The 25,621-nt window shown below is 41.7% G+C and overlaps 1 protein-coding gene across 3 annotated transcripts in view; it reads left to right on the top strand.

Moving 5' to 3' along the window:
- LOC308378347 (inositol monophosphatase 1-like) overlaps nucleotides 1-25,621 on the top strand; it is a 39,573-nt gene that overhangs the window by 10,195 nt on the left and 3,757 nt on the right. The window contains exons 2-9 of one of the 3 annotated variants that reach the window (XM_080855225.1): nucleotides 6,636-6,727; nucleotides 8,260-8,393; nucleotides 10,916-11,020; nucleotides 13,795-13,840; nucleotides 14,057-14,165; nucleotides 17,860-17,968; nucleotides 18,145-18,296; nucleotides 19,342-19,896. In XM_080855225.1, coding sequence (XP_080711351.1) covers nucleotides 6,665-6,727; nucleotides 8,260-8,393; nucleotides 10,916-11,020; nucleotides 13,795-13,840; nucleotides 14,057-14,165; nucleotides 17,860-17,968; nucleotides 18,145-18,296; nucleotides 19,342-19,382 — 759 coding nt within the window. In that variant the 5' untranslated portion in view covers nucleotides 6,636-6,664 and the 3' untranslated portion in view covers nucleotides 19,383-19,896. Of the gene's footprint in view, nucleotides 1-6,635; nucleotides 6,728-8,256; nucleotides 8,394-10,915; nucleotides 11,021-13,794; nucleotides 13,841-14,056; nucleotides 14,166-17,859; nucleotides 17,969-18,144; nucleotides 18,297-19,341; nucleotides 19,897-25,621 lie in introns of those variants that run through there. The other 2 variants (XM_080855223.1, XM_080855224.1) reach the window with 2 other exon arrangements.

A 25,621-nucleotide genomic window follows, 5' to 3' on the forward strand; every position in this document is an offset into this window, starting at 1 on the left:
AATTGGTTCATTACTTGAATCTTCAGTAACAGTGACCTCTCCTGGTGATAACTAAATTAGACCAGCTAGACAAGAGGCTTAAAAACAATGACAATCTAGTGTGCACGCACCAAATCCCCCCCACACACACACTCGCACACACCACACATGCGCCCGTATACAAAGATTGTGATATTATTTATTTTTTTGCAAATAAAGATGAATTCTTTGTATATTGTGTTATCGGGGAGAGAGTGCTTGGGGAAATTATGTAGTTGTACGTAGGGATTCGGATGTGCTCGGAAAATATGGCACAAGTTCCAGGGCTTAACACTAACTTTTTGGCTTAGGAGCACTGTGCTCCTAACCCAGAAAAATTGGGAGCACCAGCAAATATCTAGGCGCACCACTATAAAAAGTTGGCCAAACCAAGTAATACTACTATTGATCAATGTGAACAACCTGGAATAACATGTTTGAACAGATTATAAAAGGAAAGGCATGTCTTTGCTTAGTTAAAGGCCTACATTGATAGGTGGAAAAGAATTGGATGGCATTTTAGGTGGTTTAGATGGTAGGGGAAGCAGGACAAATCACACTATTTGTTTTAACTAAATTCTTTTATATTAAGAAAAAACTTCAACGTTCAATCAGTTAATTAGACAGAGAAGAGATGCTGAACTCCGGTCTCCTGGCTCTACGGCCAGCGCTGAACCACTTCCTTACCAGTGGCGGCTGGTGGTTTTTAAAGTGAGAGAGGAAGGACTGTGCGCCTGGTTGCCATTGGCCTGCTTATTCCGTTGGAATAAGTATGTGAGATACATGTTGTTTCAGGGTGTTTTTGTGGACTACAGTACTACAAAATAGCAGGCAGGGATACAATTGATACAAAGCCACCAGTGTGGCACCATTGTCCTTAAAAAGCTGGTGGGCAGACAAGGCCAGAAGGAAAGGATGCAAAGCCAATTAGTCAAATCAGGCCTACACTTGATTTAAAAAACTACATTCTAAATTTTGGGCCTACCATTACTTAAGCTATTGGTTATTATTTGACTATGTTAGCAGGAGCACTACTTACACACAGCAGGAGTCCAACAGTGCAACAACAGAAAAGTAGACGAGACGAGTTTTACTCTTCAGCCTCAAGGCGTATTTATTTTATAGTGGATAACTAAACTGCTCTTCCAGCCTTCATGTTGGGAGCGGGCCAAGAGAATGATCAAGTCCAGAACATTCATATTTATAGGGGGCATGACATCACAATCATATGATATCACATCTCTAATCAAACTGATAACACCCCCTTGTGGTGTGGAACAGATATTATACAGTACAGAATACATCACAGTCAATCATACATACTTATGTCAACAGACTAATTTTATTTTCAGCTGCAATTGTTTTGACACAAGACCAAAAGTGATGCCATTTAAAATGCTCTGAATCATTCACTAACATCCTTTCCACAATATTAAACAACAAGTTACAAAGGCAACAAGTAAGAGAACATTTTTTCAGAACTATTAACATGGGCTGTTAGCCTAACATTGTTTGTGGCAAATGTGGATGTTAATGGATGTTTCAGAATGTTGGTCAATGTGTAGGCTAATGAGAATAGATACGAAACACATCGCGCTCTGAAACATTCATTAACAATTTCCATTCAGAATGTCAGCTGAACGTGAACAGCCAGACAGACTAACAATAGGCGTATGAACGATTTAAAAACAAAACATTACAGCCGATTGTTTTTTTAAGGTACCAGTGAGCTATAAGTATTTCGCATACCAGTTAGCATTATACGGCAGCGGTTTTACCATTGGGTTTAGTGACTTGGATTTTTGGAACAGGTTTCCCTGTTGTTATGATACTAACCTTCTCTCTGTAGCTCAATGAATGAAACTGTTTGTTCAATAAAACATGAACAATATCTTCGTTCTCCATTGCACATCCTCTTTATTTGCAGTCTTTCTACAACACTCTTTAAAGGTGACGAGTTATCGATATCATTCTGCAGAATGGTTGAAGACGGAAACTTCTTTCGGTATTAATGTCTAATCCCCTCCCTCCAACGCAAAATCCGTTGTTTATTGGTTAAGCGATGTTGGCGCAGACTCAGACGCTAGGGAGGTCTTTCCTCCCCAGGGCAATGTAAGTGAATGAGCCCCAAGAACCGCCAGTATCAGAGACAGATTACATTGATCTCAATGGGAGCCAAAGGGAGGACGTCCTCCGTGCAGTAATTTCTTGTTACGATAGGGGATGCTAATGTTATTTTAACTCAGGGAAACAAATTATAATATGCATAGTATTAAATACTGATATCAAACTGCATTTTTAAAGGAGTTTAGTCAGCTCAATTACAAAAATACATTTCTCAAAAAGTTTGGGGAGGTTCTTCCTCCATTTCCTCAATGGAAGAACCTCCACTGTTCCTAACGATATATATATAGCCTACAAAATAAAAGGTGTTTAGTCATTGCTCAGAAGGAACAACATTTAAGTGGAACTTCATTGATAGAAAAATTCTAATGCAGTGCTTTACAATAAATATAGTAATTTTGGTGTAAAAAAAGGTAGCCTTTATAAATAATTTAATAACTGGAGTGGTTTGCAACAAACTAGGCTACAAAACATGTCATTTGAATTTCATTGAGGGAGATAGGCCTATTTGGCTGTGTGGCTCATCTTGTATGCAGGCCTTTGGAAGACACATCTTTCTGACTAAACATATGTCAAAATGTTGTTGCAGTAATCAAGATCACTTTGCCTTTGGCCTAATAGGTCTAATTGAAAATATTGGACATTTCTACCTCAAATCTTCTCTCGCCTCACGATTTTGTCTTCATTCATTAGACTGAAACCGCGTTCACAGTCGGCGCTAGATGCTTGGAATGTTCCATAAATGTCAAGAAGTTGTACCAGATCTGGAAAATGCTCACTTTTCAGCGACTAGGTTACAATCTCAGATAATTACTTAAGGAGTCAGCTTTTCCTTTTTTCATTAACCATGAACTTGAATTTGTTGTTGACAAATGCGTCTCAGGACCGCATATAATGCTTCATCCAGAAGCGCTTCAAACCTTTTCGCCAGATTGGTCACGTCATTCAGCCCATGATCAAATTCACTAACTTCACGATCCAACGTGTCCGACCCTAACCCTAACCCTAGATTTTCAGGAAAACGGGCATTCAAGTGCTCACAAACTTTACGGATTAACAGAAAAATGTCACTTGTGTTCACTGCATGTTTTCCCACGAGAGTACTCTCTTTTCGCGTTTGCCTCCGAGCGGAATCTGCAGATCACGCCACTCCTTTCTTCATATGTAAATATGTCTGAAAGTTTTATCCTACCTGTGTCAGTTTGGACTATTTCATCTAGACACTCATGTTTAAACATTAGGCAGATTTTTTTCTGGAGCATCTGCTCTGCCTTTCTTTTCGCCATGATAGCCTATAACTGCTGGAGCAGAGCCCGCCAAGAAAGCTAACGGATACTTTCTTTGTAAACATTCTAATGCACATCCAGCTTGGTTGTCAGACATGTCAGTATTTTAAATGTTTATTAGCCTACATCCCCTCTGATACTCAGATTTTTAACCCCTAAAAAAAAAGTTTGTGCCGTCTGAAAAATGTATTGCGCTACCACTTCGACTGGCCTGCACGGCCGCGCGCGCAGCTTAGAGGGGACATTGCAGGGGACTAGTTTTCGCCAGCGGGGCGTGGATCTTGTTTATTTTTAGCGCTCATGCCAGCCTATGACTTGGTTCTGCAGCCCATTATCTAGGCGCAAGCCTTACATTTTTGCCCTTTTTCTATAGGCGCACGCGGGCGACCGTGATTTCAAATCAAGTCGCACGGACAAAATTCCGGTCGCATGTGCGACCAGATCAGTCGCACTGGCAAGCCCTGAGTTCGGTGTGCTTGTGTACCCAGTTATGTTGGATAGGGAACAGTCGAAGATTTTGATTTAAAAACATATTTTTTTTCTACACGTTTGAGTGAGCCTGTTGATTCAGTCTACTTTTCATATAGCCTAGTTAGTTAACAGCCAGCACACCTTATCATGAGCGATCAGAATAAAGTGTTCCCACATGTCAGAACAGACCCCTCTTCCTAGATTCTTCAATAATGATGATAAATCAATACGAACGTAATTACTGTCACAGTAAAAGAAGAACCAAATACAATGTTGGCCGCTGAAGTTTTTATGCTCTGACAGCGCTACAATTCAGTCTCGAGACAAGGCAACTGGCTGGTGCGAGTGTGGCGCTGTGAACCACTCAGGTGGTTCATTCGGAGAAAGAAGCGATTGCTGTTTCATACGTAATATGTCACGTGATTTTTTTGTACCAAAGCAACCTTCGAAGCAGTGGTTCAATGGTTGGTGTAGTTAATGGTTTGAAGCACGTTCCGGAGCTTCAGTGTCAGGCTGCCATCACTAATTCCGTGACCCGGGAGAATTTAGACATTTTTCCGGGACACGCTACAAAAAAGAAGGACAATCCCGGTAAAACCAGGACAGGTACAGACCCTCCAGGATTTCGTGATGTCGCGATCGCGCAAATTCAACGATTACCCGCGAACTCAGCGCATGTAGCAATTTTAACACATCACCGCAATTTTCGCACATTTGACAAATCATTGTCGTCTCCCACAACTTTCTCCTGCCCTGCAGACACGGTGCAGGCACTAGCAGAGTTCTAATCCGTTGTAAACAATGAGAGGCATGGAAATTAAATGCAGTTTTATGTGTAGGCTGTCACATTTTATTCAATCTTACTTGTGGTGTAATTCCAACAGGTGCACTTCGTTGTAGATAAGTAAATCCTATGTACTGTTCCCCCTACGTGTTTAGCATAACGTAGCATAACTAGCTATGTTTCTAGATAACTGTCTAACAGCTGTTGCCATTCCCACGAGACGAACATTTGAATGATGTCAAAGTAAAAGTCATGTGTTTGTTTCCATTACAACAATACAAACAATAGACATTTTCTGACCTAAATAAGCAGAGGGCAGAACAGCCTATTGACCGATCGCGAAACTCCTCCCTAGAACGGCTGTTGTCCAATCATACCTTAGCAACCACCACTAAGAGAAGAAGGTCCGACAACTTTGAGGTCTGAGCAGTGTGGTTAAACAGTGTGCCTACGGGACTTGTAGGTATGACATGAGGTACCCTGAGAGATTAGAGGGATATGTTGTTTGTTTTCGCTTCCCCAAAGCCCAAAACACAGGCGCAAAAGTGCCAGCTGTGTATTAAACAGTGTGGTCACCCCACACCCAACTCAAAATAGCTGTTGAAGCTGTTGATGCTATCGACAGCAAACACCAGCTTGAACAAAACTTTTAACAAACACTTTGTAGTTTGTATTTATGCTTGATGCAACATTGAACAGAACTTTTAACGAACACTTTGTATGTATGCTGCTGGCGTTCGCAATCGAAGTGGACACAACAATAATTGAAGCAAAGGCATACAGGTCTCAATAAAAAAAAAAAATAGAAACCCTACGACCTCTTCATTGAAATGCAACCAGCACAACCTTGTAGACTAATCATGCTATTTCACCACTGGGTAAGATCTGTATAAAATATTTCAAGCTAGCTAATAACCTCTAAAGATTATTCTTATTATTTATTCCGTCTCTGGCGAGAGACTCTGGAGGTATGTATGGTGACTTTCCTAGCTAGCAATGCTGATGTTACCGTCAGTAACCTTTTGTAAATGTCCACGCTGATCTATCAAAGCTGTATATAATTGTATAGCAAAAGATTTAGATCGGCGGAATAAAAGGTTAGCTAAAAATGGTTGGCTGCAAATTAGAAGAGACAACTAGCAGCTAACAGCTAACTCCCGATTGTACAGTCAACACTTTGTATTTTCCTGCACCATTATCCATGGAGATGTTGATTTTGTGTATAGAGCCTGGGAATGACTGACATGTTCAGTGAAATGCAGCACGTTACTACAATCTTGAACAATTGCTGTGCCTTATCAGAGCTAAACTCTCCTGACTAAGCTAGTGTGCTAATAGTTAGCAAGCTGCTAGTGAACTTTACTAAAGACTTTAGCTACACCTAGCTAGCCCACATTGGCACTCTTAACCACCACTAAAATAAATCGGTTGATAACCGCTGTTTGAGTAACGCATATGTCCTGTGATGACATACATGTGTTTTGCCTTCAGATGCCATTTATTGCCACAATTGCTGTGCCTTATCAGAGCTAAACTCTCCTGACTAAGCTAGAGCGCTAATAGTTAGCGAACTGCTAGCGAACTTTACTAAAGGCTGTAGCTACACCTAGCTAGCCCACATTGGCACTCTTAACCACCACTAAAATAAATCGGTTGATAATCGCTGTTTGAGTAACTTAGATGTCCTGTGATGACATACAACGTTACAACAGAGTTTCTGTGTTTCCATGGGCAGAGTTTAGCTTGAATATTTATTAGTTTGTGTTGCGCATAGAATGGAATCTGAATGAAATGGGACCGAAAATATCTAAACTCAGTCTGGTATCTGTCTGTCTGATTACTGTCTGACCAATAATAGGGAATCTAATACTGTAACAAAAGTGCACTAACTATAGTTTTGGTTCTGTTGTCGTAGTGTGTGCCTAATATATATTTTTTATATATGTGTTCAGGGCATAAAGTAGGCCTAAAATCGAAAATCATGGATGATCCGTGGATGGAATGCATGGACCACTGCATTGCTGTGACAATAGAGGCTGGCAAGGTAAGTTATCTCTCTCCTCTAGGATTGTTTTCAGTAGCTGGGGGGAAGGATTTACTTGTGCCTGGGGGCTAATCGCATACACAGAACATAAGCGAGAAGCACAACTTGATGTGTGAAAGCAAATAGTTCAAGAAGTAATTTATTGCAACTGTGACCTGAAAATCTCTGACGCTTGAAATTGGCTTCATAATATTCCTTTCCAAATTTCAACGTTATCTTTATTCAGATGATTTTGGAGCCTATGTATATTAACGCCTATGTGTTCTTCAACTGCATGTTTGAATGGAACCTACATTTCATAAAAGCAAAAAACAGTCTTCGTTTTCTCTGCGACTGTTTTAAGACAAGAAATCAATTAACAAACAACCTAGACAATTGTGTTAAGAGGTGGGCTCGATAAGGTGAAGGGTTAATGTGACATGACCACTGCAAAAGACAAAGAAAAGGAAACAAGGAAATTAAATAACTGATTATTAATAAGAATGCAGACACCCTTTTATGTAAGCCTATTTTGATATTGTATGTCTGACAAGACAAACAACAACGAACAAACAAGGCTGACTTCAGTCAGTTTTTATTCGCACAAACGTCACACAGTAACACACGCGTGCATATATCAGGACAAACACACACGCACGCACAGGCCTGAGGTCGCAGTGAATGTAAGAGGTTTCAAACAGAGAGTCAGAGAGGACTGAGGCAGATAATATAAAAAAAAATAATGCTTTTGGGCCATTTCACGTTCCATACATGGTACACAGGTCCACAGGTAACTAGAGATGCATTTCCACTTAAAAATGCAAATCCAAACCAATGAATCATACTGTCTGCTATTAAAACATAAATCAGTCAATGTTCTAAATGAGTTGATGGTCTCCTTTCATTGTGTGCAATGCACCTTATTGATATCTAGGGAGATTTTTTTTTTCTTTCTGAAAAACGTCTGTTGTCTTGCTTTCTCTCCACACCACAAGATGGCAATGAAGACTCTTTTCAGTAATGGTACCACAGTGGTGGAATTACCTACCTAGTGCTATCCGATCAAGTGACAGTCATGGTACATTCAAACCATTTTTGCAAGCTATGCATTGTTTACTTTGGCTTGCTGCTAGCAATCTCAATACAAATACCAAATGCTGGTTTAGTATAGCTACAGTAGGGCATTCAGCAATGGTACTTAAATATCCCCCCCCCCCAAAAAAAAAAATCAAATACCATCATTGGAATCATGATACTGTTTAAAAAATTTAAATAAAATGCATACTGCTCTATGCAAACACAACTTCACAACATGTTTGTGCTAATGCTTGTCTAGCCAGCCTGATTCAATTAGTCAAATGTACCTTTCTCTCCCGCACTAATCTTCTTTCTCCTACTCTCTCACCTGGTCGGGTGTTGCCATGTGTCTCCACTTCTAGTATCCAACTTAAAACCCTCTTCTGAGTCAGTTTCTGAAGCAACAGAGGCTGTCTGTACCTATAAGCCTACATGTCTAATCGAATGGCCATTGTCTCTTACTCTTACACAAGTAGATGATCCGTGAGGCATTGCAAAAGGACATCTCCATCATGCAGAAGAGTTCTCCTGTCGACCTAGTCACAGAGACAGACCAGAAGGTGGAGACCCTGATCATATCTTCCATTAAAAAGAAATACCCAACCCACAGGTAGGCAACCTTGATGTGATACCTTTTAAAAATAAATGAGGCAGATGGCCCAATAAGCACAAAACAAATGGGGTCACAATTGTGTTGATCAAGACCTATTTGTGTGTGGACTGTGAGAAACTGAAAGATCGTCAGTGGAAGCTGTGATGAATGTGTGTGTTGGAAGTTCCACAAATGCAGATTCAACATGTTGTCTGTCTGTCAGGCAGTCTATTATTATGTGAAGGAGTCTGTCAGAGTCTCTTGGAGCATCTCTTGTGGCAGTTTAGGCTGGACTGTGTGAAAAGGGCAGAAGAAGTGAAAGAACATGATCCTCCCAGTGTGTGCTGTCTGCTTTGTCCAAGTAAAAATGTGCTTGTTGACATAGGTTAATTATGGCCTCTTCAACTTCACCTCAGGGAGATAGGCAAACAGAAGGGGGTCCAGAGAGGTTCTCACGTCGGGGAGATAGGCAAACAGCAGGCAGGGGATCCAGAGAGGTGATCACCTGAGGGCGATAAGCAAACAGCAGGGGGTCCAGAGAGGTGTTCACCTGAGGGGTCGTGTGCTGAACTAGTTATGTGTATTGTCATTGTTCAGGTTTCCATCTGTCTGATTCCCCCTCTCTTTGAAGTATTTGATCCTGTTCATGCCTGACCACACGTCCCACTTTAGCTTCAGTGAAAGGTCAGAGGAAATGCCCTACAAACCTGTCGCACCTCTAGGAGCTAGAGCTACCCGGGCTGTGGGTTGAGATTTTCCATCAATATCTTCAGAAAATGACAGAATGCAAAAAGTCTGCAAGAGCTGCAATTTTGCCAAATAGAGGATTCTGTCATGAACACAATAATAATAATAATAATTACAAATTAATTAATACATTTTGTTAGCCTGACGATGTCATACTCATAATTCTAGTCAGAATATGAGTCTGATACTGACCCATTGGGCTGTGATTATGGGGTGTGTTTCAACGAACCAGGACGAACTTCGCTCAATTGGATACCTACAACCAATCAGAGCAACATAGTATGACCATCTGATACATTAAAACTTTTACCGGATCCCGTAGGAAGGACGAATGCCTTGATCGCGTTTCTCTGTTCCTCTTTCAAAATGAATGCTTTGTCAATATCTGTGAGATATGCCTGCTCACGTACTAATTAGCAGCAAGGCTATCTAGCTGCTATGTTTTTCAATGTATTTTTTGTCTAAGCGTTAGCAATAACCTATCAATAATGGTCTAGAGCGCTTCAGTTAAGACCTACAATCCTCGGCGACATTCGTGTTGCACATACACAACTAACCGAGTCAATGTAGACATAAAGAAGTCGTGTAGATAGCTTAAATCGCATAAAATATGTCCCACTAAGCTCCCGAGACGCCGCCATCTTGGTTCGATTTCTAATCTATCTATCTAATCAACTCAAGCGTTGGTTGGTCATCTGTCCATCATCGTATAAAGCCCGCCCTGACAATTTCATTGGTACGACAGAATCCTGACTTCTGATACTCTCTCCCCAACTGCACAAAGCCAGACCGAATCTCCCTGACGGGGTTCGGGCTGGTATCCAGGCTAACATTTTGTATTATTAATATTATGAACATAATGGTGGATCAGACTTTAAAATGTATTCATATAATCAGTGTGCGATTTGTCCAAAAACCAGAGGGGGGATGTTTTTTTTTTTTTTTTTATCATGAAAAAAAAAAACAAGCAATACATAGGCCTAATTCTCTTCATATACATGCATCATATATGTCTATGATATGATAATCGCTGCTAGACGCTCAGTTCTTGTGCTCCCTCTCATTCACGTTGAAATACTGAAACCGAAACTGAAACTTTGAAACTGAAACGCAACTGTTTTGGACAGGACTCGCTAATTCAGTGAACAAAAAAAAAACAGAGGGGGGGTAAATCCCCACCATCCCCCCCGGCAAATCGCACCCTGCATATAATAGTGATTCGAAACAAAAAGAGAGTCATGATTTCAAATTATCTTAAGTCATCATAGTGAGTAAAACCATAATTTCCTTTCAAAAAAAGGAAACATTTCTGGGTGGTTCCAAACTTTGAACCGCTACTATATTTGACAAAATGCTCCATTTCCCATTGAAACACCCTAACTTTCTTCGTCTTATTTGCATGATTTGGTTACCACGCGTCGAAAGGACAGTTTATTCCAGACGACTATGAGAACATGAAATACATACATGCACTAAACGTGGAATTTCATTCAGCAATATTAATACAAAAATCACTTTATTCAACTGTAACTGTTACTTGCCATCTCAGTCACCTTGTTACTGTTACTGTTAATGTAACTGTATTAATTGCAACGCACCTCAGGGAAGTATTTGTATTATAACACTGCACTTAAACTCTTAATATATTGTTTTAGGTATTTGTACTATTGTTGTGTATATGTTGTTGTTGTGTTATATGATGTCTCTCGTTGCACCAATAGGAGCAGCACTCTTTTTGTATGCAACAATGATAATAAAGGATTTTCTATTCTATTCTATGATTTCTACTTCAGCTTCATAGGAGAGGAGTCTGTAGCTGCAGGGGCCCCCAGTGTTCTAACAGACAGTCCTACTTGGATCATTGACCCCATCGATGGAACAACCAATTTTGTTCACAGGTGGGGATGGGATGATTTTAAAATGTCACTCAGTTCTGTTAGTAAAATATTGCAGAATGCCTCTGTAGAACGTAGTTTCCAAACGGGTCATCTAAGTAAGGAAGGACACTTAAGGAAGTTTTTTCCTTTTGGAAAGACCTCATTACTGTAAAGTTAAAGTGATGCTCACTCACCGCTATCCCAACTCCACCTGGGAGAGGTTGTGGCAGGGTTTTAAGACTGAACAAAAAGGATACCTACTCAGGTTATTAAGACCATGTTCAAAAGCACTACCTGTCTCATGTAGCCTAATGACTGAGAAAATGTATTGTTCACCATTGCAGTAATTCTCTCAAAGATTCTACCTCTGGTTTAAGGGCTAATTTCCTGCTAAGAACACAATGCTGTCTGCATTGGGACCATAACACAAATAATGACTGAATAGGTATCACAGCAATTGAACATAATCCCAAGTGTAATTCTGCAGTAAAACCTTTGCAGCAAATTAACACAGTACTAATGTGTTTTACAGTACTTTTGTCAGGCTTCTCTCGGGGATTGAACCCGCGTTTTAGCCAGGTGAGCTATTGAGAGGACCCAGTTGAAGGATGTCGTTTGGAGTTTAGTTTCTTTTTATTTTCAAAAACACAAAAGATACCTCCACAGGAGAAACTCCAAAAACACAAAAGAACAGCAAAAAGGGCAAAAGGCATCAACTAAATAATATACTAAATGTAGACAATGTCACAAAGACAAGAAGCAGATTGAGAGCTGCAGCAAGACTACGTGCTTGAGAGCACGACCACAAACACATGGGGACAAAAAACAATCCAACGACCAGAGAAAGAGCAGGGAAACTAGCCAGGTATTTAACTCCTGGCTAATTGACCCTTCCACGACCACTCCCCAAAACGGTAACTGATCAATCATGGCATAGCAACGGTTACTAAGCTCGGGACCTCAGTCAAGCGAGCCATTTTGATGAATGGAAGTCAATGAGAGAGATGTCTGCTCGAGAAGAGAAAATGAAACGTTGCGCTTATGGAGTGTGTAATTCTGACAGCCGATATCCAAAAAGGCTGGAGGGAGGGGTAACATTTTATCCCTTCCCGAAACCCAAGACCCAGAGAGAGAAATGCCTGCTGTGTATCAAACAATGTGGACGACCACCCCATCAGCTGAATGTCAGCAACGTAAACAGAAGCACCTACGTTTGTTCCAAGAAGCTATGTCGCTAAAATCTGCCCACTGCATCGAAAACGTGAGAAAACCCTTGCTTAAAATACGATTCAGTTTTACCACCTTACATGTTTGCGTAGCGGCGACTGTGTAGATAATAGAACATATAAACATAGCTGGAATGAACCTGTTAGCCTTAGCATTTGTCTGTCTACAAACACGGCATGTAATGTCGTGGTTGTAGCCTATATAAGCATATTGCAGACCCTTTTGCCTGCTTCGATCTGAGTTCTTGCCGTTTTTCCAAAAAATGCTTGTGATTTCTTTGGGTAGAGCTGAAATTGACACGGTTGAAAACATGTTGCCACGCCATTCATTCCAATGCTGAGAACCTGGGAAACTTGAGTGCTTGACTGATATAGCAACCGTTGCTAAGGGGGGCGGAGTTTGCGGAAGGGTCCATTGGGAGTCAGGAGGCAAACATACAGTGTGACAAGAGGTGAGGGCAGACAATTGGCTACAAGTGAGGGCACACAACGGGAAACAGGTGAGGGCACATAACGAGACACAGGTGAGAACACAAAATCACAACAGAGGCACATGTGTGCGAAAACAGGGGTTCTTTTGTCTTTTGGCCACCAGATGCCGCCAATGTGCCAACTTATGGCAATCGCCGCCCAAAGTCCTGACAACTTTGACTTGGCGTGGTTGTTAAAAGCCAAGTTGCTATTGTACTGTGGAATGTGTGTGCAGTCTTTCCACCTGATCTACCTGCAGAAAGCCTCTGCTTACAGCTGCCCATTCCCACCAAAACATTATGCATTTATTCTACTCTACATATCATACCTAGTACATGCCACCCTATTGACCCATAATATAAACAAATTCCATCATTGACACATTTTTCAAATCTGCTTACTCTGCTTATCCTTATAAATGTAACCTTATGAGGGCACTGTATACCCACTAAGCTGGTCTACAACCAGTACTTATAATAGTAAACTTATGAGGACACTAAATACCCACTAAGCTGTTTTACAACCAGTACTTATAATAGTAAACTTATGAGGACACTTAATACCCACTAAGCTGTTTTACAACCAGTACTTATAATAGTAAACGTATGAGGACACTGTTTACCCACTAAGCTGTGGGAAGGGATATAAACTACAACAAGTGGGAAAATCAGCAATTCCCTTTAAAAGTCTTAAATCTGACAGCCATGACAAGATTGAAAACTCTAGTTGGCTACTGGCAATGTTGTGCATATATAGCCAAAGCTCTGTTTTGCCCACTGACACACTCATACTAAAAGTAGCCTTTTATGTTTCTGCTAATGTGGCTTCTTATCAAATGTGGCATGTTTTTGCTAATGTGGTTTCTTATCAAAGACTCAAATCACACATGGTTGATGTTTAGTGTTCGTAAGAAATTTGTCATAGATTTTGCACTTGGCCTGTTTGTAAAAAAAAAAATCCTTTCCTGAACCTAGATGGCTTTCATTAGAAAAGGAAAGCTGACGTTTAGCTGTAATTCAACAAGAAGTCACTGTGTTAGATTACTCCAGCATTACAGACATGTGACATTTTTTGTCTTTTTTCCCCAAACCCACCAAGGTTTCCTTTCGTCTCTGTGTCAATTGGTTTTACAGTGAACAAAGAGGTACACTTCTTTCGTTACTACCTATTCATTTCTTAAGTTTGCAGTGTACACTTCTTGATAGATGGGGAGATAAAGATTGCTTAATAGAGTATGTATTATGCAATTTATATCAGTTCTGATTAAACATAAGGGTTTGAAAAAAACATAAAATATTTAATGTGAACATTTAAATAAGAGACAGTGTTTTTATGTTTATAGCCTTTCTTCACTCCACAGATAGAGTTTGGGGTGGTCTACAGCTGTATTGAGGAAAAGATGTACACAGCTCGCAAAGGGAAAGGAGCCTTCTGCAATGGTGTCCCCATCAACGTGTCTATCCAAGAAGGTCAGTCCATCTACACAGACTGATTTCAATCTCGCAGGGGGCTGTCCTACTGCTTAAGCCTGTGACACACCAGGTGTCGGCCAATGTGGGGCCATTGATGAGTGTCTGTGGCTCTAGTTCTTGCAGTGTGTCCCGTACTGATAGAGATTATTTCCAAACACTGTTAATGACTTAAGAATATAATAATCAAGTGCCTTGTATTAATATATTCCTTGTATGAATCATGTGCTTATGAAAGCAGGAGCATGGCTTTTCTCTGTGTGTGTAACTAGAATATTATGTGCCACTTAGTCTGCATATGAACAAGAGCATGTTTAGACCAGAGGAGATAAGAAGGGAACTGTGCTTCTTCCGACCTTGTGCAAAACTGCCATCCTTGCAAGACGGGGAGCTCCGGACGTGAGAAATCAACCATGTGGTTAACCCTGCTTAAAAGCTAAACTTCTGACTATATAAACCTTGTGCGAAGGGTTTATCATGGCTTCACTTTCAGCCTTGTGCTGAGGTCCTGAGGTAACTAGGGTGAATTTTCACCTATCACGTACCGTCAGCACTAGCTTTTCAGCCCATTGAGCATGTTGTGACAGTGATGGAGCCCACCGGGTAGAGAGTTTGGCAATTCAATGAGTGTGATGGAGAAATATTGTAGGAACATCATATTATATCCCTCAGATGAAGATTTATGCTCATTGTAAACATTTTCATAATTTTCATAGTTTTCAATGTTATGTCCATGTTGAAGTCCTGTGTCAGTTTCCATGTTTCACGTTTGTGAATGAAGTGCACTGAAACTCTGCTGTAAATAAATATCTCTAGTTGGGTGTTGGCTGTAGTCTTTGTGTTGTCTCCAAGTGCAGCTTTTTGACCCAGGCAAAGATGACATGAGGGGCAAGGAGTTGTGGTTATTTATGTTTAGTTCTGTTGGCTGGCTTGGTGCATGGGACAACCATAGTAAGGGTGGCAGGATACAACTAGAATGCGTTTGGTGAACGAACTGCGAGAGTGTGCTTGCTCTGTTGCGGCCATGACCTTTGACATTGCAGCCATAACATCACACAAAGGATCAGACATGGGAAGAAAAGTATTAACTGTCTGAGGTGTAACTAGAAATAACCTTTATTGTGATAACATCAAGTATATAGCCATAACATCACACAAAGGATCAGATATGGGAAGAAAAGTATTAACAGTCTGAGGTGTAACTAGAAACAACCTTTATTGTTAAATCTAGGGGCAGATGTCAGTGATAATTGCTTAGATTTTCTTAATGATAATTTACAACACTTAGTAAACAAAACAAAAAAAGGTGTGGCATCCAACATGGGCCTGTAGTCTTGTAAATCACATAATGTGTAGGCCTTCAATAACAGGGAGCATGAATCTATCTATATACTTATAGATGTATTCATATCTATTCGTCCATCCACGCATCCAATATAATGTGCCCGTGGGATCACGTGACGTTAGCTAAAAAACGTCAGGTCCCTCCCTCACCCCTAATTAGTTCACTCGCAGTGATTCTGGAAGACGGATGTAGGATATCACGTAACCTGTTGATAATCTAGCCAAGGCCTGTATGACTGTCAGGTTGTTGACCAAAAATGTAAAGTTTATCTTTCTGTACCCATCGGTTGACCAATAAAAGATTAAACAAATCCGAGTTATTGTCAGACCGTCGCATTTTTTTCTGAGCTAGTCGCCCCAACTGAATAACCCAGTGCTACTGACGAAGTTGGCTATACACCTAGACAAATGCCCCTACACTCATTCCAATATCGTATATGGATAACAGAGGATGTGATTACAGTATAAAGACAGTTCACAAGTTATCTTTGAGTCATCAATTGCAAGCAGGTACACCGCTAGCTAGCCCACCCCATTGTACTGCTTGAAATGTGTAAGCTGTGCTAGAAAGTTAGCACAAATAACTAAACCTATCAACTTTCGTTGACAGCCACTGATGAGAACAGCGATGTATTTGTTCAGTGTGTATTAATTGAAAATTATTAGTTTACCAGGCACTTACATCTATGTCATCCAACATGTAAAATCCATGTTCTAACTCATGTGAGTTATCGTTGGTACACATCATTATAGTTTCTTCAAGGCTGAAAATTGCCGATCTTATTGGTGCTGACATATTGACGAAATTACTTATTATGTGATGAAGTCTTGAGCTGAGGTAATGATATCAGAGGCTACAAAGTTACATTCTTTGCAGCGGGAAAGTGAGTCATATGTAACAAATAATATAGCTCGTGTTTCAAAGAATTAGCTGGAACAAATTACTTTTATTGGGTAGGTAGATATAAGATAGCCAGTGACTTCAGGCGAACTCCGGCTCCCTCCGTGGTGGACACCATAAGCAGTAAAGAGTTTGGAACATCATTTGTTGACTCAGAGCATTCTTTAATTTCTGTTGAATATGCCTGTGATATAAAGCTTGATGGTGGATACTAAACGAGGGGAAATCTACTGTACGGAATATTTCTGCTTAGTAGACAATGCAGATTCTAATTAGGCTGTTGGATATATAAGGAGTGTGAAGTTTTATTGAAATCTGATTGATTCAACTCTCGTTCTCCACAACAACATGGATAAACCGGTGTGCAAAAAGATCTTCAATGGTAAGACTTGTCTGTTGTGCCTCTGTTGGTGTCTCATAGAACGTGAGTTTTATTAAAGCATAGCGTGTGTATTGTGTAGCTATTTCATTCCGAGATGGCAGGGGAGTAAAATGCTCCGCTGGCAAAATAGATAACATGTTTTTAACTTCGGGGTTAATAACCGTTAATTCCCTTTCCTTTACGTCTGCTGCTGGTTAGAAAATACAGACAGCCGGAAAGGTTAACAAACGGAATTAAATAGCTACACCTGTAATTGCCACTACATTCGGTTTAATATTTTGCACTCTCTATCTAACCACTCGTTCAGGTGTTTTCTTGAGTTGGTACAGCCAACTACTGCACACGTAGTTCCCGAACCACTTTTCCTCGTTAAGTTTTCCATCCTTTTTCACACTGTGTCCCTGCGTCGATATCGGAGATACCTAGCAAAATAAACCTGAGCCTGGGTGAAGGCTAAATAGCTTGCTAGCTATCATCACTCTATTCACGGTTGTATCAATTGTATATCTAGGTTTTCTTTGGTGACTGTTGTCGGGCCTTTTGAACTGTCTGTGGGTTGTGAACGTAAACAACTCGCTAGCTATTACTACTACTGTATCATGATATAAAGCTTGATGGTGGTTTTCGATTTACATGATTTTTATGGCATTTAAGAGATATAAAGCTTGATGGTGGTTTTCGATTAGCATGATTTTTATGGCATTTAAGAGAGCTTCGCCTTCTCCAATCTCAACTGATCTAATTTCAGTTGGCTAGAGTGGGTGACGTCACAATGGCTCAACCTTCCACCATGTTAGTCAATGAGAGAAAAAGGTGATGAAAAAGAGGAATAAAAAAGGAGTGGCGAGGAGTACCGCCACGAAAAGTCATAGCAGGTTGCACCGGATCGGGCCGGACGTTTCAGTGTTTGAATGGCGTCTCTATCTCAATCGGGCGAGGAGTAGTTAGCTGCAAGAAAAACGGGGAGAATAAATAAATAAAGAAAACTTGACAACAACAATACTGTGCTTCCCTTTGGGCAAGCACACTAATTACACTAATTCTCTTGTTCCCTTATCAATACTTAGATATTACCAAGTCCCTGGTACTGACAGAGATGGGCTTCAAATCAGACCTACAACACTTTAGAACCATGATGGCCAACATGGAGTCCATCCTCACAATCCCTGTGCATGGGTGAGTGCAAACAGTAGGCACAATATTGTACATCAAATCCTTAACAACATACAGTATATGTTTTGAGAATAATGTGTTTTGATATGCAGAAGAGAACCCAGAAAAAGAGGTCAATAAAAAGATACTACGTTACTACTGGTGAAGTTAATGTTGTTGATTGTAAAACCTCCCGGTAGGATCCGGGCCCCAGGAAGTGCTGCTGTGAACATGTGTTTAGTGGCGTGTGGAGCGGCGGACGCATACTACCACATAGGCATCCACTGCTGGGACATGGCAGGAGGAGCAGCCATCGTCAGAGAGGCAGGGGGAGTAATCATGGATATCACAGGTGAGGCACGGAGCAGAAGCACTCTGGAGGCGCTTGGTAAAGTTGTGGCCTGCATGTGTTTTGGCAGTGGACATCGTATTTATGTAGAAATGGTTGTACGCAGCAGTAAGTGGTCAAGTCTATGAGTAATGGGCTACAGTGCCTTGCATAAGTATTCACCCCCTTGGATGTTTTACCCTTTTATTGCTTTTATAAATCAGTCATGGTCAATATAGGTTGGCTTTTTGGACAAAAAAATTCTACTTGTACTACAATCATTTGAGACACATTCACTGCACACTGATCCCCATTTCACTAATTGTGAGACTTCTAGCATCAATGGGCTGGACCTCTGTTGAATTAGGTCAGTCTATTTAAAGGGGGTGAATACTTATGCAATCACTTATTTTCATTACATATTTTTATTTAGTTTTTCACTATTGCTAAAACACGTTTTTCAAAACAATAACGGCTTTCTCAAAACTGCACACAGACAACTGAAAACCTCACACACAAAATGCTAAACCTGACACTCCCTTTGCAAGATGACTCTTTGCTATCAAATCTCTTAACTGTTCACAAAATGGAACTTGTGTTTTCATTTGGTACACACAGCCATATTTTCCAAACACACACACATGCATTCATTTAGTACACACAACTAAGCATTTGCTGCACACTACCAAGCATTTACAGCACACAGAAGTGCAAAATTGAAAACACAATCATCGAATCACACCATATGAATGACAATGACTCATTGAGCCATTTCTCCTTTTGTAAAATGTATCAGTGTAGGCCTACATTTTTCATAGTCAAACATAAAACAGCAATACCGTTGTTCTTACAAACCATATTTACAATTTCATTGACATATTATTGTATACAAAATGCTTACAGTTTTTCTCAATTGCTTACACACATTTTTTGAAAGCATGCCTCGTTTTCTCAAAACTCTAAACACAAATCCCAAAACAACTAACAAAAAATGCAAAACCCTATATATCTCCTGGAAAATGCTACTTTGCATTGCTTACTATTGAAAGTGTGTTTTCTTCCTCCACAGTGTGGTTCTCTTTCAGTCCTGCAAAATACATCAGAGTCTAATGCAGATAAGGGAGTCTTAAGTATTTCCCACTTGGGGCGAGCGATTGATACATGACGTGAAAGTTGTGCAGATTGTGCCGAATTTTCGCTTTTTACTTGTTAACAATAGTGAAAAACTGTAATTTACATAACTGTGTAGAAATCTGTTTCCACTTTGACATTAAAAAGGGCTATTTTGAGAATTTTGTTGTCCAAAAAGCCAATTTATATTGACCATGACTGATTAATAAAAGCAATAAAAGGGTAAAACATCCAAGGGGGTGAATACTTATGCAAGGCACTGTATATAGTATTGTAGGTGGTCACACTATAGACTACATTACACCACAGACTTCATTACCCAGAGTTCCCTTATCTCTTCAATTCCCTTATCTACTCTTCTCATGCTCTGTATGGTCACGGCAAAGGTGATAAAAAGAATGACGCGTTTTCCCCATATAAACAGCGGCAAGCCTCAAATTCACTCTCTCTCGTTTGGTCTTTCATCGTAACTACCATTCAAAATAGAGATACCAAACCCTCTAAAGAATTCTTCTTCAGGACAAAGGACGACACGACGAATCATAGCCTTCAGAACTTCTGATCAAAGTTCCAAACTATTTGAAATCGTTTAGTTGCAACCTGAGTTTATATCGATAGTACTATATACTGCAGCCCAGCAGTTTTGTTTGAATACGAGCGAGGCGACCGGCTCCCTTCTCATCCATTCAACGTCGACGACCATTCATCCTCCTTCTCCACTGACGACCTCAAGGCCGTCCGAGGGCTTCATCTGACGAGAAGAAGCAGAAGGCCCCGGGACATTCCCCGAAGCCTGTGCTCCGCGCTGCTCAACGGAAACCCGGCAGAAAACATCTTGGTCGCTACGCAAGAGCGATCGAAGTAAGGCTAAATATCTGGGCAGAATTTAGTTTTATATGTATGTTTTAATCTATGTGAGAAGTATTGTTATTTTGTTTCATTGAGATTTAAATGCAATCTTAAATTCACAATCTACACGGTCTTTGACCGTTTATAATCTTGCTTGGTTCTATTGCTTTTAATTAGATAGTGCATGCACGTCTATCTCTCTCTCTCTCTCTCCCTAACTCCCTTTTGCATCACCACCTGGACATATACACACGCACGTCGTGATTTCAGTGTTGTGGAATATCTTGTGTTAAATTAAGGCCTAGCTTAGATTTAGTCCTTAAGACAAGAAATTCCTTTGTTAAACATTATTTACTCTGCGCCCCTTCCCCCAACGAAGTTGGCGCGTAAGAAACAAAGAGCTCAGATTTCGGTCCCGCAGCCAAAGTTAATTTGTGTCTGCGCATCCTTCATATCACGCTCTTTAGCTGCTTATCACCTGTGCGCATGCGCATAGTCTCCCTCTCACTTTCCCCCATCTCTCCATTGAGCGCGCGACCGCGTTAACTCGCAACTGCGCATACCCACACACGCACCCGCTCACACACGCACGCACCCTCTCTCTCTCACACTCACACACACACACACACACACACACACACACAGACAGAGACGGGAAGCTAACGCCTCCTCCTCTGCATTCCGGAGACAATCTACCTCATCCCCAATTCCACTTTGTGCCTTACTCAATTGTTTTACTCCAGTGTTTAAGTGATTATACCTGATTCATTACTGACCATTAATTACCTTTTGTTACTTTTAATAAATTGTTTACTTTTACTAAACAATTGTCTTGCCTGTTATTGTTCCAATATTCCACTGAAAGACATTTTACGCAAACCAGATACTCTTGATTGCCTTCACTTGTCTAGTTACCCATGAAGTGTTATAGACTTGTATTTTAATTGTAATACGTTAGTGTTGTAATATTATACTAAGACTGTAGCATAGTGGTACAGCTAGAGTTTTCATCATTATAGTAAATTAATTATTAAATATTAATTACTAAAATTAATGATTATTACATTTTATGAGACTGATTTAATTAAACTATTGTAACAACCCCGGTTTTACCTACATAATATGGTGCAGCCCGTGTGAGGATTGGTATTGTTGGCTTCAGTGATATTGTTGCAATAACAGATAAGAATCCAACCCCTGAGTAACTCCAGGACCCTAACAGGTCCATTGAAACTGCTAAGGCTTAAATCAAATGTGGTTTTGAATTATAACAGTGTCGTGATACTAATTGTTCTAATACAAACTAATTATCTTAACAGTCCCTGTTCCATACGGTAAATTAATTAGTGGGAGTCCATACTTGTGTTACCAGCAACCAGTTGGAGACATCAGTTGTAATAGTTGTAACTAGAGAGAAACTAGCAATTTTCAAAGAACTGTAAAAATAACACGGTAGTTGTTTAGCCGTTGGTGTAAGTCACAGGTCAGAGGCCCTCTCCTGTGCACCTCCTTGTATGTTATCAAGCATAACATTGTTGTAGTTTGCGTTGTAACTACGTGCATTAACTTGCATTAAAAGGGTTTGTTTAAGCGTCAGTGACCACGTCACTAGCTTGCCAGGTGTAGTTCCGTGCCCCAGACTAGGCAGACAGGATGAGCCAGGACAACCTACACGCGACAGCAGCCGAGGGTAACTCCTCGTCTGTGAGCCCCAACCAACTGTTTGATGTGGTTGCGGACCTCCTCAAAGTCACCCCTGGGGATAGGACGCTTTATACGCATATGGGTCTAGAGTTGTGTCAGGCTAAGATTGAAAAACTAGTCAAACACATCCAGGACCCCGAGAGGGGTGCCCTGACCATTAAAGACGCGATAGGCGAACTGTTCCTGCTCCAGAACCAAATGTACTGCCTTGAAACAGGAATTCTCCGCAAGGAGAACCAGGCCCTGAGTTTTAGTCGTGACAGACTAGATGCAGTCAACGTGACACTGCAGGAGGAGCTTATTATCACCAATCAGACTCTGGAGGAATGCCAAGGCAGAATCCAGACAGATGAACGGGTCAGCAGAGAAGCTGCTAACGACCAGGCTCTGAGTTCTAGTCGTGACAAACTTGCCTGCCTGAACAGCCTGAGATTGCAGGAGGAGCAAGATCTCACCAATCAGGCACTGGCGGAAGGCCTCGCCAGAATTAAGGAAGAGGAACGGGCCAGCAGAGATGCTGCTAACGACCAGGTCCTGAAGGCAACCCGCGAAATGCGCGCCATTGCCCTAAAGGGGGTGAGAGCATCCCCCAGAGAGACAGAGGTAGAAGCAGAGCCGGCAAATAGGAGAGGAAGAGAGTCAGATTCTGACACATCGCATTACTTGGCCTCACACCAAGCTGCCCTCTCAGCCAAAACTAGGCGCACTGCTGTAGCCTCCTCTCACCACTCAGGTGGAGCTAGCTCACGCCCACCGACACCTGAAGTGCTCCTAAAGCATCAGGCTGTCAAGAAGGAAAAGGGAAAAGGGAAAGGTCACAAATTAGTTAAGTCTTCTCGCCGTAAACCCCCCTCCTCATCCTCATCCTCATCCTCATCCTCTGATGACTCTGACGAGAGCAGCTTCTCCTTAGGGAAGTATTCGTCAAGTAGCTCAGAGAGTGATCGGCCCAGGAAGTCAAGGAAGTCAAAGAAATCACAGAGAGAGAGGTCCCCAGGTCCCCGCATGCGTCAGCTTGACTCTCTCGCTAAAGATATCGAGCGCTTTGACCCTAGCAGCAGTAACTCTAACATAGAGGACTACCTTAGAGAGATTAAGCACTCTCTAGCTGACTTACCCCATGCCACATCCCGCGAGAAGCTGAAGTTAATCTGGAAAACAACCAGCAGAACTGTTCATGCTTTTATTGAGACACAGACCTCTCGTACTCGCAACAAATATTCTAAGCTGTGCAAGGTTTTGTGTGAGGAGTACTCCTCTTATACTGACGAGACACTGGCAACAATCAGTGCGCATCAGATTAAACAGCGAAGGAATGAACCCCCACGGGAATACTACACACGTTTAAGACACGCGTACTTCCAAGGCAGTAGCGCCCCAGGCCTGGAAGACGATAAGGGTTTCAGATCCCTTTTCATTCATAACCTCCACCCATGTGTGCGCACCCATGTTGCACTAACATTCCAACAGGGTAAGCCTAAAATGAGGGAAATCAGGAAAAAGGCACATATGACATGGGAGACTGTCGTGCGCCCGACAGACAAGCCAGATAAGGAGTCCAGAGTGCTCAGCATTCAACCCACAGCGGGTGACACTCTAGAGCTTGAGGGTAGTGAAGTGCCATCTGAGTGGCCAAACCAAAAAGGTGCCACTCGAAACCGCCTTCCCCAAAACCACCACCAGGGTGGGAAAAAGAGCTGGCAGAATAGCAACTTCCAAAAGTTTAATGGCCAACCAAGAAATGACTTTAACTCATCGAATGGCCACTATCAACGCCAAGAACAGCCTTTCCAAGGCAAGGGTAACCGCCAACAGGGCCGTTATCCTCGTGATTCTAAACAGGGCCGTTTCCCTAAGAAATCCCATGACAGGTTCAACCATGGACCTCAGCATGGCCGCCGGGATATGGAACCTGAATCAGGAAAACTGGCAGAGGAACATATGAAGTCAGAAATCAAGTCTTTAAGAGCAGCCCTGGCAAGCATGCAAAAGCAAATAGACGTGTCTTTACCCAGAGCCACAATGGAGACTAGCCAAGCTAACAGGGCTGAAGAGAGTTCCCCATGGAAATGACTAGACCGTGATCCCTCTCCCCCGCCAGCACCGGTTTACCTAGTGGGCTGGGGAGAAAACCCAGAGAAGGCGTTGAACGCCCACCAGAGACCTGAGCCTCCTCAGGCGGTGGGGACTAACACCTATAGGCCGCCTCTCTTGCAGTTTTTGGGTGATCTGATCCGGAAAGGTAATGCCAAGCGCATTTACACTCTAGTACTTGTTGAGGGTAGTTTAAACATCCAAGCTCTACTCGACACTGGGTCTGAGATTAGCCTCATGAGTGAAGATACTTTTGCTGAAGTCACCCGAGCAATGCTTCCTCTAGGCAAACAACTTGCAACTAGAACCTGTGACCTCAACATTGTAAGCTTCACTCAGAACAAGGCTCCGATCAAAAGCCACCCCTGTCTTCCCTTTGTGCAGGAAAGCCACCGCTTTCTTTCTGTCAACCAACCACAGAACACAATCAAGGCTGATGGTGTCTGCGCCATATCTTTCCATGACTTTGAATTGACCATTCCTGTGATCGGCGAACTGCCACCTTCCTTGGTTAAACCAGGAAGATTTGAACAATCATTGTTCACATTCCCTGACAAAATGATCCTCATGGCTCCACAAGAGACACTGTGCAATGAGCAAATCTGCAGTGCCAACCCAGATACTGAAAGAGATATGATTGTCTATGCCCTTGCTGTCCATCCTGAAAGTTCAGCGTCATCACAAGATGACATAGACCCCTCACTAGGTGAGCCATATCCTGGGTTTGAAAGTGAAGTCCAGCAACAGCTGAATAAGGCTGATGCTCTAACTTTGGATGCACAAAGAAAACAGCTCCGCAAGCTCTTCTATGACTTCCAACACATCTGGTCCCGGGACGCCAATGACTGTGGTGTAACAGAACTCCACACTATGTGTATCCCTACAGATCCAAGTACGCCACCCACGTTTGTGTGTCAATATAAGATTCCCCTAGGAGCTTATGAGTCCATTCAGGAAACTCTGGACATCTTACTGGAGAAACAGAGCATCAGAGAATGCAACTCCACGTATAACTCACCCTTGTGGCCAGTGTTGAAGCCAAATGGCAAATGCCGCCTGACTATCGATTACAGGCAGCTAAACGAACGAGCCAGAGGATGTTAGCGTACACAGCACACCAGTATGGGTCCATATCAACCAGATCAAGCCTTTGAGCCATTCTCACTCCAAAGGGGGGTGGATAGACCGGAACCGTCTAAGTCCCCCATTAACCCTGCATGCCTTAGATAAACTGTCAGCAATTGTGCAATCAGATATCACCTACGTACGTGTAGTTAGAGATCTAATGCAAGACCTGTTAAGAGAGGTTAGCAGCTCGGTGAATAGCTTGAGTGGTGGGAAAATCCCTCCTTACCTCATTCCCCTTGACATGGTCGAAAACATACTAAAATCCACTACCACTACTAACGTGTATATCTCACAAGTACATTTGGCATATAGTCTTGGCAGTGCTATTCCTATTTTTGTAAATCCTCAGAAGCTGGAAATAGGATTCATCCTTAACCTACCCATCATTGAAAATCAAAACATTTTCAGGCTGAAAACAGTCCTGAACGTAGGTTTCTGGAAGG

This window comes from Sprattus sprattus (assembly GCF_963457725.1).
Source record: "Sprattus sprattus genome assembly, chromosome: 17".
Classification (NCBI taxonomy): domain Eukaryota; kingdom Metazoa; phylum Chordata; class Actinopteri; order Clupeiformes; family Clupeidae; genus Sprattus; species Sprattus sprattus.